General features: G+C 43.6%; 1 protein-coding gene across 3 annotated transcripts in view; it reads right to left on the bottom strand.

Annotated features, from left to right (window-relative positions):
- The window catches only part of TSPAN2 (tetraspanin 2), a 50,380-nt gene that overhangs the window by 2,156 nt on the left and 32,143 nt on the right, over positions 1-16,081 (bottom strand). For 2 of the 3 annotated variants that reach the window (XM_023547500.2, XM_064282381.1), the window contains 6 exons: positions 13,818-14,095; positions 12,226-12,323; positions 10,894-10,968; positions 9,397-9,495; positions 7,586-7,657; positions 778-861 (listed from right to left, as the gene is read on the bottom strand). In XM_023547500.2, the coding sequence (XP_023403268.1) occupies positions 778-861; positions 7,586-7,657; positions 9,397-9,495; positions 10,894-10,968; positions 12,226-12,323; positions 13,818-14,095 (706 nt within the window). The remainder of the gene's footprint in view (positions 1-777; positions 862-7,585; positions 7,658-9,396; positions 9,496-10,893; positions 10,969-12,225; positions 12,324-13,817; positions 14,096-16,081) is intronic. The other variant, XM_064282382.1, reaches the window with a different exon arrangement.

The following is a 16,081-nucleotide window of genomic DNA, read 5'->3' as shown; positions in this document are numbered from 1 at the left end:
CTCCAGTGCCATCTCTCGCTACTCCTACCACGCCCTTCTGCCCCTATCAATTCTTCTAGCACACCCTTTTTTTGTCCTTTAGCAGTACTGAAGCAGCTGCAGGTGCCTGGATGCACTATACATCACATCTTTGCATATGATATTCCCTTTGCCTGAATTTTGGGTTTGGAAACCCTCAAATTTTACAGAGCTAGCATTTATCGAGTGTGATAGACACTTTATATGAATTAATTCCTTTAATATATCATTAGCACTTTATACCTATTATCTCATTTAATTTTCATCATAATCCAATGAGGTCGGTATATTAAAATCCCTCTTTTACAGATGACAGAATTGAGGCACAGAGAAACTGTCTCCAGGTCCCAGAGCTTATAAGTAATGGAGCCAGGAGTTGAATCCCGACAGCGTGATGCCCAAGCTGGTACTATCAATCCCGATACTCTACTGCCTTTTCACATCACAGGTGAGAGACCTGATATTACAGTAGTAAGAATGTTTGACGGTAAGAAGAAACCCAGAATTGAAAGTCACTTATCTAGTTTAAACTGGGTAGCCTTAAAATGGGAAGCTATTGCAATGATAAGCTCAAGGTCATGATTACATTCAAGTTGAAAGTTGTATTGATGCATCTAATTGGCTTTGCTATTAGGAGAGGTTCCTGTGAACAAATGTCTTTGTACTTTATGAGAAAAAGCTCATAGGATACTGCCAAATCACGCTTGAAGAGAAGTAAAATGTTCAAGGCAAAAGAGGTAAGTTCTGGAACTTTCTCACCGTGAGACCTGCAATTCCAATACCGACAATTCCGACGAGCTGGAGCTTAACACTGATTACGGTCTCAATTTCATCAATGCAATTCTGAAAAAAAAAAAAAAAAATGTCGGGAATAACAACTGATTCTATCCATGAAATCGCCCTGGCCCACTCCCTTGCTTCTCTACAGACCATCCTGCGAAGGTTAATCAGGGTAACTATCCACACCAGCTGCTACCAATATCTAAACCATCCCTCTCGGGTACCATCATCCTGGGAACCTTAAAGCAAAAACGTAATTTGGGGAAAAAAGATATAATTCTCTCCTTTTGGTGGGATTTTCCTGTTTAGGCCAGTGGCTGCTTTAGAGTCTTGAAACCCGGCTGCAGGAAGCAGTTCTGGCATCTGGGGCATTTAAAATTTGGGGGCTTCTTACCTTCAGCAAAGAATAGTGAGTAAAAATCCCTAAAATAATAACCCATTGCTTTTGGATTATAATTTATAGTTTAAAAGCCTTTCTAAATACTCGATCTAATTTATTACATCAGCTGGTATTACCCATTAGGGAACCAAAGTCTGTACAGGTTCAAATTAAACTTAGGGAAGCCAAGTGTTGGGAGCTGGAGGGCCCCTCTCTTCTATGGTGGCCGAGCTGGGCTAGGTGGGTCCTTATCCTCTCATCTGTTCCCCTAAGAGACCCCTGAAGGTTGGGTTCAAAGAACTCTCCTTGATGGAGGGGAAAACTGGACAAGGATAGAAGATTACCTGTAAGCATAATTAGTCTTCCCAGCTTCAAAAGCTTCTATTTGGAATCCTCTTAAGTACAGAGGTTTGCTCAAACCCAGCTGAGTCTTCCATCTGCTCAAACCATTTTATTTGTCCCTGGTCGGCTCCGTCCGATCCCCAGGGAAGCTACACCAAGCCCTCACCACTCCCCTCATGTCCGCTATCACATTGTTCATTCATTCAATGAACATTTCCTCAGTATCTACCTTGTATCAATCGCTGGAATAGGGGTGGGGATATGGAGATAAATAAGACATGGTTTCTGCTCTCAGAGAGCTCACAGCTTAGAGAAGGACACAAGCCCATAAAAGATAATTCTAATACAGTATGGTAAAAGTTTGAGAACTACTGCTCTAGACAGTGGCTCCCTTACTTCCTGGCAAAAATGAGAGTCAACTTACAGCAGTTCTTCCAACTTTCCTCTCCCTCCCCTATAAGCTTAGATGCTCCACTCATTCAGTGCCAGGACTGTCGCAGGGACTGAGAAGACCAAGTCAACAAGGCAGTGCCACTCCTTCCTTCTTTTCCTCTCACAGGTGCCCTTTCTCTGCTGAAAGTTAACTCCTTTACAGGCTCTGGATCTCATTCTCTCATCTCCTTCCTGTACCTTTGGCCTCTTCTCTACTGACATTCCACTCATCACATAACACCATGCTCAAGTTGTTCAATCAATGGAAACAAACCCCCTCTCCTAGGACAGTCCCCCTCGAGCTCTGCCCATATTCTCTCTTCTCCTTCTCAGGCAGCCTCTTTTTGTGGAAAACAAACCAACAAAATACATATTAGTTTTTGCTTAATTATAAAAGGAATAAATGGTTATTGAAGACATTTGGAAAACAGATAACGTAAAAAGCAGAAAATAAAAATCATCTGTACTCCTAACGCTAAAGATAATACGTAACATTTTTGGTGAGTTTTCTTACACACACAAATATACTCCCACACTTAGTTCATCCTTTATATATGGCCGTGTGTTTTTACAACTTTAAAATACAACTTCAAAAATGTCCTGTTTCATTAAAAATTCCTTGATATCCTGATTCTTAATGGCTGTAAAACATTTCATCATATGAGTGTGCCATAATTTCTTTGAACAGTTCCCCAGAGTTACACACTGAGGGCCTATCCAATATTCCGTTCTTATAAATGACACTGCAATGAATCCTGTCGCACTAAATCTCCGTTCACATCTCAGATTTTTTTTTTTTCTTTAGAGTAACTCTGGGATGTGAAAATTCTGAATCAAAGAGCATGAACATACTTAACCCTCCAACCTTACACGGTCGTACTGACCTCTAAAATCCCTGTCCCAATGTCTCTGACAATGCTCATTTCACATCACCCTTGCCAACTCTGTGCATTAGTATTAAAGAAAAGTTGGCCAATTTTATAGGTTAAAAAAAATGGCATCTCTTCATTCAAATTTGCTATTAATTCTTACAATTATCATTAATCACATACTTTTTTTGTGTGTGTTTAATGGTAATTTGTATTTTGTCTTTTATGAACTCTCTTTTCGTGTCCTCTGCCTACAGCCAAACCACCTGAAAGGGTGCCCCCCTCTGCACATCTCGTGTCCTGCAGCCTGGGCTCTGTCTTCCCTCCTTCCCGGAAACTGCTCTCGTCAAGGTTCACCAATTGCTTCCTTAACTGTAAATCCTGTCAGTTTTTCAGTAGTTGTCTTATTGGACCTTCTCGGGCTTTTAGTTCCCCAGACAAACCATCATGTTTTTTGCTTCTGTGTCATTGCTTACACTGTTCCCCTGCAGGCAGTCTTCCTCCGGCCCCTCTACTGCCCAGTGCTTGCGTGCTTCTTATACTTGGAGATTTAGCTGATACATCATTGCCCCCCGGGGAGCCGTCCCTGATCCCCCAACTTCTGGCCTCTCCTAAGTGCTGCTCCGTGCTTTCATAGCACCATGCACACTCTGTGGATATCTCTGTTACAGCACTTCATCTAGTTCTGTGTTCCTCTCTTTAGTTAGACTGCAAGTTCCTTCAGAGTAGTGGGTTTGTGTAACTCATCTTTGTATTCATGTACGGTAGTTGGTCAATAAATGCTGACGTGACCTCAACAACAGCACCTGATGCTGGTGGCCATTTCCTCCTTCCACGGTACCCACAGCATACTTGCTAGGGTCTCCTTCTGTCTGTCTCGTTGCTCCTCCCCAGTTTCCTTGTTTGGAAACCCTTTCTCTGCTCACCCTTAAATATTGTTCCCCAGGGTTCTACCCTTGTCAGTTTCTTCCAGACCTAATGGATCAAATTCATACCTACAGCTTCAAAATTACCATAAAGTACAGACATCCAAACCTCTCTCCTGAGTCACATACTAGATTTTCCAACTGTCTACTGGACATTTCCAGTTGGAAGTTCCACTGACTCCTCAAAATTAGCATGTATAACACTAAACTCACTTTCTTTTCTCCCAAATTTGCTCCTTATCCTCTAGTCCTCAGCTCAACAAACAATGCCATCATCTCTCCAGGTATTGAAGCCAGAAACCCAGCAGCGGATTCTCTTTTCTTCTCTCTTATCTAGCTGGTTACCAGGTTCTGAAGATTTTACTTTCTAAATGACTTTCTCCTCTTCATTCCTGCCGCTCATTCCAGCTGGTTACCAGCTAATGTCTCTTGGCTGACAACGAGAGCAGCCTTCGCAACTGGTCTCCTCAGCTCCAGGTTATTCATTTCCCATCAATCCTCCGCACTGCAACTAGAGTAACCTCATTAAAGTGTAAATTTGATGATGTCCCCTTCTTACTTCAGATTCTACCTTCAATGCCTTCTTAAGCTTGCAGTGTGAACTCTGAACTCTTGGCTTCACAAGAGTATTTGAGCGCTTCAAAAACTGCTCCCCTCCCACAGGCACCTTGGACTTTCAGCCACTCCCATTGCCTGTATTTACTTGAATACACCTACCTTCTCTTGCTTCCCTGTCTTTGCCTGCCCCCTCTGCCTGGAATACCCCACCCACTTTTGTTTGCTGCCTGGATTCCCATTCATCCTTCAAAACTCGTCCTAAGAACCACATCAGGAAAGCCTCACGTGAGCCCTCAACTCCCATGCACCTGAGTGAGTCTGACATGCTCTCTCCAGCGTAGCCCTTGTTCACCCCGTGTGATGTTAAGGCTTGCTTACATGTCTCCCCAGACGACGGTGGGCACCTTGAGGGTAGTGGCTGTGCCTTGTTAATTTCAGAAGCCTCAGAAGGACTCAATAAACATTCGATGGATGATTCATGGCGTGAGCTGGAACTAAAATCTCATTCATCCCTTCAGAGCCAAATGCCTAAAGTATCTCTCATTGTCCCCATATTCCCTCATTTCCTTCCTCTTTCCTCCACTGTACTTGTGTTTTCCCCAACCACTTCACTGCTCTGTCTGGCAAAAGTCACTAATCATCTTCTAACACCAAATCCAGCGAACTATTTTCAGTCTTCATTTAACCTGTCCTTGTCCCAGCATTTGATTTTATGGATAACTATTTCCTCGACTCGATGGCACTGGAACTGGGTTTTATTTCCTCCCTTGGTTTCTTACATGCCACTGTCTTTGGACTCTCCCCTGACTCTGACTCCTTCCTTCACTATATCTTGTACTATTTTTTTTTTAACTTAGTTCTATCAGAATTTTGTTGTTCTTGTTGAGTATATACACAGCAAAACATGCACTAATTCAACCATGTCTACATTTATAATTCAGTGACATTGATTACATTCTTGGAGTTGTGCGTCCATTCTCACCCTCCTTTTCTGAATTGTTCCTCCCCCAGTAACATAAAGTTACTATCCCTAAGGTTCCTGTCTAATCTCTCGAATTGCTGTTGTCACTTTGATCCCATATAGGTAGTTCTTAAAAAAGTGTAATGCTCAAGACAGACATTTTATTAGTTAAGCTGAACTATTGTTTGGTTTTAAGAAGACTTCAGGGGATACTTTTGGTTAACATTTAAAGATTATTTCAGAGCAATAGTTTCAGGGGTCCATCCAGCCTCCATGGCTCCAGAAAGTCTGGCTTCCATGAAAATTTGAAATTCTGTTCTCCATTTTCCCCCTTTTCATCAGAATTCTTCTATAGAATCTTTGATGAAAACATTCAGTAATGGTAGCCAGGCACCATCCAGTTCCGGTCTCGTGGCAAAGGATGCAGTTGTTCACGGAGGCAAGTAGCCACACTTTCCATATCCTCCTCCTATTCCTGACTCTCCGTCCTGTTGCCCCAGGTGAATAGAGACCAATTGTTCTGCCTTCCATGGCCACTTCCAAGCTTTTAAGACCCCAGGCACTACGCAACAAACTGGGAGGTAGAACGGAAGCACTAAACATGTTATCAGGCCAATAAACTAGGATATCCCATGAAACCATGACCTTAAACCTCCACACCAAGGAAACAAATCCCATGAGGTGTTTGGTTGTACACAGGCAGCCTCGGCTGCTATTCTTTTTTTGTAAATATATCTATCACACAACTTTTGCCAATTCAACTTTTTACAGGTGTACAACTTATTGACAGCAATTACAATAATTGGCTGTGCAACCCTCTCCTCAATCAGTGTGATTTTTCCCTCACTGTTAATCCACCCAACCTTTCCCCGCCCTCTCGCCCCTGATAACCACTAATAAACTTTGGTCTTTCTACGTTTGCTTAGTGTCCTCAGCCCATCTCTTTCCTTACTCTACACATGCTCCCTGGGTGTTCTCATCCACTCTTACGGCTTCAACTACCACCAATATGCCAGGAGTTCCTACACCCATGTCTGCAGCTCAGACTGCCTGTAAGTCCTGCAGGCACCTAAAGTGTAAACCTGACCAAAAAGGAAACTGTCATCTGCCCCCACGATCTGCATCTTTTCCTATATTTGCCTGTCTCAGTGAGTGGACCCTCTAACAGCCCAGTCCCCCAAGCCAAAATCTGCAAATCTTAGCCTCCTCCCTTTCACTCCCTGCTTACACTCAATAAGTCACCAGGCCTATTGATTCTACCTCCTGAACAGTTCTCGAATCTATCGCTTCCTCTCCATCTCCACTGTTTGTGACCTGTTAGCCCCTTAGCTTCTTTTATCAGGGTGACCACAAGTGTCCCCCAGGTAGTCTCTCCCTTAGTCTCCAGCCTTCCATTCTACTTTTCACACTGTATGATGCTATATGACAGAGTAGAACTACCCCATACGGTTTCCCAGGGGGTATTATTTGAAGGTGCAGACTGCCAGGTCTTTCTTCCATGGAGCCACTGGTGGGTTCCAACTGCTGACCTTTTGGTTAGCAGCTGAGCACTTAACCATTGTGCCACCAGCAGCCTGAGTATTCTTTCTAAAGTGCAAAACTGATTATTTTAATTCTCTGCTGAAAGCAATGGTTCCTCCAAACCTCCAGGTATAAAATCACGCCTTTGCTGCCTCTCTGAACACATCACTCACTATTCCCTTTGAATTCCTTATTCTGCAAGCCTGGAGTTTCATACCACCGTGCTTCTGTTCTTGCTGCTTTCTGGGCCTGGCATGACCTTCCCTTGTCAAAACCGAGCTCAAGGATCCCCTCCTGTATAAAGCCTTTCCTAACTCCTTTGTGTCTCCAGGGTACCCAGTACAGACTTCTGTCATATCACCATCTCCCCTGACTAGTCTGTGAGGGTACTGAGGGCAGAGAGCTCATGCCTTTTGGATCTTGGAGTTCCCAGAACCTAGCATAGTGCCTGAGACATGGCACTAAACAAGTAAAATGTTTATCAGTGCTGTAATTCCCATGGAGAGGTGTGGGGCAGCATTCTTAGCATGCACACCTCCAGCCCTGGTGAATTTAATTAAGGCCAGAAATCCTTTGCATCGTTACTGGCAAGTTAGCACACATCATCCCCCAGGATACTGAGAGACTGTAACTCAGCATTACTTCACTTATTTTCATAAATAAAGCCTAGGCACAGAAGGCCCTAGGAGGAGGCCTCCTAGAATCTCAGACGTAGGACCTGAGCATCCCTCCCTCCTCCTCTGAGGGCAAGTACCATTTTACACTACAGGTAGGATAGGATGCTGGTTGAGGGACTCACCTTGTGTTTTAGAAGCTCCTTTGGGCATGTGGGTTGGACCTGTTCAGAGCTTTCTTTTCCACAGCACTGAAACTAGAGTCAGAAGAGAGAGTTTAGGACACAGAGGAAGAAGCAGCAGCTACGAGCTGGGGATCACTGCTAATGACTAGGGTGGCTGAGGTAATAAGGTGGCCATGAAGCCCCAGTCATGGCAACACAAACCAGCATTTCTGGAAACAGAGCGAAGAATCACATAATTGTGCTGGCAAAATAAGAAAATGACCTCCAAAGCTGTCTGAATTTTATGATAGGAAGTGACTCAAAGCAATCCAAACAGGGCAGCAAGCTAATTAACAGTGTCTGTGTAAATTGCTGCTTTTTAGGCAGGAATTGGGGCCTTTAGATCCTTTCTTTCCTACTGGGAGCAATTTAACCTGCTGGGTAGCTGAAATTTTATGAGCTTCAGGAAGGGCACATTAACTGGGGACAGTCTGGGAAGAAGTGGCCACACTAAGTCCCAGGGGCCAGAAGACCAGAGTTTGAGGACTGATGGGCAAACAGGTATCATGCCTTGGGGATGTCCCTTGAAACACAGAGGAACTTGTATGTAGCTTGATGTACTTGGGGCAGCTGAGGTGAAACATTATAAGTGCTTGGCAGCTAATTTGGTGGCCTTTCCAAGACACTCTTGTCACAAAGAAGAACTGGGATACACTTGGCACAGGAGTTCATAACTGCTTCTCCAAATCACAGTGTTTAAGAAATCCGCCCAACCCTGGCCTTGCCCATCTCCTTGTAAAGCCATCCCTGACTAACGCCCTGGAGCTTTGACCACTCTACTCTAAGGACAGCATGTTCCCTCAGAATGTTAGAGAAGAAAGGGAGCATGGCTATCTCATATGACCCTTCATTTTACAAAGCAGGGAGCTGAGTGAGTATCAGGGAGGCTAAGTAACCAGCTCCTGGTCACGAAAGTGTTAAGTGGAAGAGTCATCTCTGGAAATGAGCTTTTCTGAATTGAAGACACAGTTGTTTCTGTTATACCACAATGCTATCCTAGAGAACTTGACATTTGTCAGAGAGAAATCAAGAGCAGATTTCCTGCCTTGATTTTGGGGTTTTCTTACCCACAAAACCAAATACTTTAAAGAAATCCCTGACCAAAATTAATGTGTCAGCAGCTTCTCTTTCACCCAAAGTTGCAAATCCTTTAATTCCAGTTTGAAGCCAGGGTTACTGAATTTGAATTTCAAAAGATATGGCTGGGTGGAGGGCCAGAGGCCACCTAGTGGCCCTATACTAGTTGATCTCAGTAAAAGGGGGAGGGCAGGGTTAAATCAATCATGTTAAGCTTTTTTTTTTTTTTAAGCTTAGCCAATGGTTGACCTTCTATATTTCTCCCTTCTCTTCTCATTATGTCTCATTGTACCTAGTTTCTTCGAGCCATTTGCTTTTTCTAGAATCAAAATGGTCTCCCTACATGCATACAGAATTACTACTCAGAATAAACCTTGTGCTCAAATTTCCTTGAGTTTTGGTTATTTTTAACATATTTATTTAGGCTGCTTTCTCTGTGTTCCTGTTTGTGCTCTTTTATCTGTTTTGGACACATATCCTGACTTCCTCTTGTGACCTCTGTGTGTTGGGACTCTTTCTCCTCTAGGGTTCTGCATCCAATGCACACTACAGCTCTCATAAGGGCTAAGATAGGAGGTGCTGCTTGACTTGACTGGGCTTATTTTTATTCTTAATCAAAATGATTAGAGAGAACCTGGCTCATGCATAATTTTTAAAAGAAGATGCCATTTTAAGAAAGAAGCATAGTTACTTACCGTTGAGTGGAAGGTGATGAGCGTCCCATTTCCCTTTCCCTTGTCTTTCAGGTAATCATTGTAAGCCTCTTCATACATGGTCTGAACATGCCGTATAGCCTGAAAAAATACCAGGTAAATGGAAGGGAAAACAAGTGGGGAATTTTAAACGTTTTCCTTTGTCAAGGAAAATCTCCTCTTCTACACCCTTTAAAAATACTGTCTTTCCATACGTTTATCTGTATTTTCAGCTGGTGCAGTGCTTAAGAGCTTAGCTGCTAACCAAAAGGTCAGCAGTTCAAATCCACCGGCTACTCCTTAGAAACCCCATGGGGCAGTTAAGATAGTTCTGCACATATGGAAGAGATTATATTCTGGAGTATCTAAGATGCTTTTCAGGATGGAAGACTCATGGACTTGAAGAATTTCTTAAAGAGTGGAGGTTCCCAACCTGAGCTGGCATCAGCATTACCTGGGGCCCAGATTCCTGCCGCCTCCCTCCACCATGTGTTCCTAACGTACAGCCAGGTTTGGGTCCTATGCCTTGCTGATACTCCACTGGTTAAAAGTACTCAAGTTCTTTCACGACATGGTTTAAAAGGTGTTCATCACTAAGGCAAAATGTTTCTACACTGAAATATCATATAGAACTTATTAAATGCTTTTTATAGTGTAAAGGTCTGTAACCCCTAAATCCACAAAGATCTCAAAAAGTCCTAAGATCCAATTCTAATTCTGTATGGAATTGAATTGAAACTAACCTACAAATATAACTAGCTACTTTAGAAAAATTCCAAAGGAGGTGTCCTTTACTTATTCTACATTTTTACCATTTTTTCTCATCTAAAATAAGATCATAAACACAATATTGACGGCACATGAATTTATCTGAATTGCGGTAAACTTAAGGTTCCATTCTTCCTCCTTTTCCATTTCATTCCTCTTTTCCAGTCTGTTTTACCTGTCTAAGAAGGCCACTTCCTCTGTGGGTTCTCCTAATAGCTTATTCTGGACACCTATCATTCAGGCAGCAAATGTAAACCACCCAGCACACAGTAGGTCAGGCTTTATTCTTTGGTAACAACACAGTCTCTGTCCAGGCCACGTCTGAAGGACAAATGACGGTCTAAGTCTAACAAGCGTTGAAAGTGCAGGCTCTTCCCCGTCCCTCTTCCCCATGTCTCCAATCTAACCACTACCTCCATTTTAAACTGGGCTTAATCTTAAGCCAGAGATGCTTACTTATTTATTTCTCTGGATCAAGGTCCTTGGATAAATCTACTGCAAGCTATGGACCGTCTCCCCAGAAACATGTGCACATGCATACGCGTGCACACTCAGACACATATGCTCAGCTCTGTCCATCACGTCTAGGTCAAGAAGTTCTGCTTAAACTATAATCTTGGTGGTTATTTGGTTTCTTAATATTATTGTGGGTATTGATATTTTCATATCCTTCATCATAAAGAGAACACTTTAACCATCATGCAGAAAACACTGGAAGTCATTTTTACTTACTACACCCTTGCCTATAAAGGCAAATACTCCAGTGGTTACTTCAGCAGCAAATATCACCAGTAGGCAGGTGAAAAACTGTAGAGGAGAGAAAACACTAACTTCATTAATTCAATCCCTTTTCAATTTAATTAGGCTCTTTGATTCTAATTCCATTTGAAAAACATTACGCAGAGTTATTTTGAATTGATCTACAGGAAGCATTTGCCTCCTCAGTCTCCTTTACGTAACAGCTGAGTCACTTTCTTGTAGTTCATTCATCCATTCATTTGTTCAAGTGAGCAAGGTAAGATCTCAATGTCTCTGCTATCATGGACCTTATGTTAGAGGAGGGAAGGTGTGATAAGTAAACCAATAAAACAGTGAACATAGTAATTTCAGATAGTGATATAAAAATCCGAGTACTGAAAACACTGCCTGGCACCTATGTGCTCAATAAACATTTGATGAACAAATAAGGTTCTATTAAGTATCTAAAATAAGGCCAGGAGACAGGGGAGTTGACTGGTGGGGCTTGGGCTTGAGGAGGATTGCATGGTCCAGAAAGAAGGCCTCTCAGAGGCGGTGGCCTTTTAGGGACAGAAAGGGGAGTGGAGGTGAGGGGGATGTCCCTCTGTTCAGGTTTCTTGGGTTTGCTCTGGTCAAACTAAGCTCAGTGATACTCAGCGACAGAGGAAAGACAGGAAGAACAGAGGGCTGAGGAAATGAGGAATTTTATGTAGCCAGAGATCAGAATAAGCAGCCACAGTTGAAAAATCCAAAAACTTCAATGAGCAATAAGAGGCTGCCTAATAAAACTGCTATTCTGAAGCCCTGTGGAGAAATACCAAATTGTTCTCTTTTCCTGTCCTTCTCCTTGTTTCTCCTTAGGCCACACTAGAGGTATAGCAGTTATTTGAAATTATTTGTTTTTTTTTTGTTTTTTTTAACCAGTGGCTGGTCATTAAAATAAGCCACAAGAGGGATGTTTGGTTGTTATTGATCTCAAACAGAAGTGCTTTTCTTGTAGGTAACAGTGCTTCCCTGGCTACAGGAATCTTTTAGCTGCCTCACCCACTATGAAATATGGTTTTTTGAAGAACAATCATAACAACTCCTTAGAATTCTCAGGCATTTTTCCTCCCCAAACATCTTCACACCAGTGACTCATTTATTTTCACACTTTCCACATGAGACAAGGACATGGAGAAACTGAGATGCAGAGAGAGGGAGTGAGTTGCCAAAGTCTCAGTGAGTCTGTAGACAAGCTGGGGCTGGAGGCCAGATGTCCGGACTCCCTTCAGACCAAATCCCTTGCCACTCCTCCCTCTTCCCCCACCCTCTGACCCCACTTACTGATCCGAGCACGCACTGCGACTCCCGCATGGCTCCACAGCACCCAAAGAACCCCATGGCCATCATCAGGGCTCCAGCTCCAACCAGCACATAGAGCCCTGTGGGAAGAGGTCAGAGGAGATGCTGCCAACTCAGAGCCCGGTGAGAAAGGCTGCCTCTGGTCTCTCCCTCCCGTGAGGGCCAGAACTAACAGCACTGCCTTCTGCAAAAAATGGCTCAAGATTTCAGGCATATCATGGCATTTAGTTGATAATAATATAATGGTTAACATTTATTACTTCATATACATTAGCTGACTTAAATTATGAGGTAGGGGCTACTATTATCCCCATTTCAAAGAGAAGAAAACCCAAGCTCACAGAGGTGAAGAAACCTGCTCAAGGTCACACAACCTATAAACAATGGGCCAGGACTGGAAATCATGTCTGTCTGTCTGACTCCCAAGTCTCATGCTCTTAATTGTCCCAGTAAGCCTCCTATATGCCAGGCGCTTTGCAGTTAAGATTTCTACCACTCTGTAATGACAGCATGACTACTATTGGCGTGAAATGGATGAATCTGAGCCCAGGGACAGTTATGAGCTAGGGTCTGAGCTGGGGGAGAAGTCATGGCTTTTACTGAACCCTTCTGCTTCCTTGCCATGGTCCTTGGGAACTAATGGCTGTCCCATCTCGTGAGAGGCCAGGAGGGCAAAATGTCTGGGAGGGAGAAGGGCTGATGATCTGCCCAGGAACAGGTGGGGAAGCAGGGGGTGGGTGGGTCAGGGAGGAGCTTTTGGTTCAGGCCTTAATGGGAGATTATGAGTGATAGCCAAGGAGGGCAGCAGATATGCTAATATGTATTGAATATTATTATTATTAACATAACACAAGCTACCTTTATGAACAGTTTATGTTATTCCAGATACTGTGCTAAACACCTAATGTATATTTTTTAATTTAATCCTCATGACAAGCCTATAAGGTAGGTACCATGATTATCTCCATTTTACAGACTTCGGCACCAAAGGTTAAGCAATTTGCCTAAAGTCAGTGCTTGGCAGACCTGGGATGAAAAAAGCCATCTACCTCTAGCCGTTACTAAAGATGGTTCATAACCATTACTCTATCCTGCCTCTCTACGCAACACTAAACCAAATCCCTTGCCATCGAGTCGATTCTGACTCAGAGCACCCCTATAGGACAGAGTAGAACTGCCCCATAGGGTTTCCAAGGCTGTAAATCTTTATGGAAGCAGACTGCCACATCTTTCTCCTGTGGAACAGCTGGTGGGTTGGAACTGCCATCCCTTCGGTTAGCAGCTGAGGGCTTAACCACTGTGCCACCAGGGCTCCTCCTAGCAACATGGGCAATCTGAATTTGGGTGATGATTTCACTTACTACCCAAGTCAAGCTACCTGGAACAGTTGTTCTCACAGAGAAAGAAGAAGACAGAAATGCTCGTGTTCCGGGAAGAAGAAAGCCAAGCCTTTTTATATTTCCTTTTCTGATCCTAAGATAAGTTAGAACACAATATGGGACCTGGCACTTGACTTGCTACAAAGAATGCTAGTTGTTTCTTGGCACTTTTAACATTTCATTCCTATGAGTCACCTGGAAACCACTCCCATTCTCTGGAGACACGGGGGAGCTGGTGTCCCACCTCTGTGGGGAAACCCTGAAGCCTGGCATTCAGGGTGCTTCCTGGGGCCCCTCTGGGCTGCCGAACGCGGTTTGTGGGCAGATCTGTCTGCTGACTGACACAGACGAAGCCGGCAGGCGAGGCTGTTGGGCTTCCTGCATGGCCAGGGCCTGGTCTCACAGGACTCCTGTTCAGGGACAGGCGAAGTCCTACTGTTCTGGCTCTGCCACTTCCTCCTTTTTCCTTTTCTCTAAAAGAATGAGTTCATAAGAGATGGATGTGGTAATGCAAATAATGATACCATATTAAAAATAATACTATTATTTGGCCCCACTATCTAAAAACCTTATTGTTTATAATTAAAAAAAATTTTTTTCAATGCTCTTTCACTTTCATTATCTTATTGGCTCCTCGAAACAACCCTGTTAGGTAAGGCAAGTGTTGTTATTTCTGTTTTACAAATGGGGCTCGGAGAGGGAAAATGGCTCCAGCCAAGACACACAGGCTTGGAGCCTTGGTTCCTGTCCCACGCGCCTTGTATTGGGCCACCTGGCTGAAAGGGCACTGGAGGGCAGCAACAATAACACAATATTCAGTGGCCACGTAGAAAGTCTTAGGGGTAACTTACCTTATTATATTGATTTCCTGCTTAAGATGTTCACTGCCTCCCCACCGTTACACGATAAAAAACTTTTTTTTTTTTTTATCATGATACAGCTTACATATTCTGCAGGAAGTCACAGCTTTGTGTTACTCCAGGGACCAGTCTCTCCTATACTCTAGCCACACGGGAATTCACCGTGATCTAGACATGCCTGTTCTTTTCCACTTGTGCCTTTGCAGGTTCTCAGGTTTGTTTCTTTCTGTAGATGTTAGGAATTCCCTGGGTGGTGCAAACGATCAAGTACTTGACTACTAACAAAAAGTTTGGTGGTTCAAACACACCCTGAGGAGCCTCAGAAGTAAGGCTTGGAGATCTGCTTCTGAAAGGTCAGCAGCCTCGAAAACCCTATGTAATGCAGTTCTACTCTTCAACACGTGGGGTCGCCATGAGTCAGAATTGACTTGACAACTGGTTTAGTTTTTTGGTAAATGTTAAGTCCACAAACAAATCATATTCATCCTATCTGGAATATATTCAGCAAAATGCAGAATTCTTAATAAGTATTTGTTGATAAATGGATGAGGACAGAGTGAATCAGACTGTTAATAAGTTCAGGACTTGCTGGCCGTCATCACCCATCTTTGCTTAGAAATGTATCCCGGGAATACATGCCAGTGAGCACCGAAGCTGCCACAGGGCTGAACCGAAGGGCTGGGGCGATATTCTCCCGAGGCCGGGGAGATGAGGATGATGGTTTTGTTGTTGAGTTGCCACTGTTTTGTTAGTTGCCATGGAGTTGGCCTCAACTCATGGCAACCGTATCTGTAACCAAAGGAAGCAATGCTTAGTCCTGTACCATCTTCACAATTGTTGGTATGTCTGAGTCCACTGTTGCAACATTTGTGTAGTGTCTTCCAACCTAGGGGGCTCATTTCCAGCACTATATCAGGCAATCTTTTGTTGTGGTCCATCAGGTTTTCACTGACTAATTTTCAGAAGTAGATTTTCCTAGTTCAACTAGTCTGGAAGCTCCACTGAAACCTGTTTGCCGTGGTGTCTGAACCTGGTGGCATTTGAAATACTGGTTGCATAGCTTCCAACATCATAACAACACACAAGCCATCACAGTAAAACAAACTGACAGAGGGTTGGTGGATGGTGGTTTTATAACCTGAGAAAAGGCTCCTGAGAAATTCTGGAATATAGGAAAGAGTGGTGCCTCTGGGCAAGGTGGGGGCTCAGTGGACTGAGGCTGAGGGATCCAAGGAGGACAGAGTTTCTCCCTGCTGAGAACAAGTATGCTCAGTCCTTCAGGCAACAATCCTGGCTCACAGCCCTTCTGAAACAATGAGCTTTCCAAGAAAATCTGCTTATTTGTACAATATCCTGTTCTGAGACAATCAGAGTCCCAGAGCTCAAAGAAAACACACCCTGAAATTGCCTGGAAGCTTTAACTCTTAAGGCCTCCTCCCAATAAACCTCCATCCCTATGATGTGTACGTGTGGACCCCTAGACTCAGCCCAATTCCAAAGGAACATTGCTGGTTGGGGCTGAAGGGAAAATCAAAAGAAATTCGACCGGTGGCAAAGTTCCTCAGGCCTACTCAGTCCAGCTGTAAATCTGGCTGTAAT

This window comes from Loxodonta africana, chromosome 3, assembly GCF_030014295.1.
Source record: "Loxodonta africana isolate mLoxAfr1 chromosome 3, mLoxAfr1.hap2, whole genome shotgun sequence".
Taxonomy (NCBI): Eukaryota; Metazoa; Chordata; class Mammalia; order Proboscidea; family Elephantidae; genus Loxodonta; species Loxodonta africana.
The sequence above is the reverse complement of the archived record's forward strand: the minus strand, read 5'-3'. Positions and strand labels throughout refer to the sequence as shown.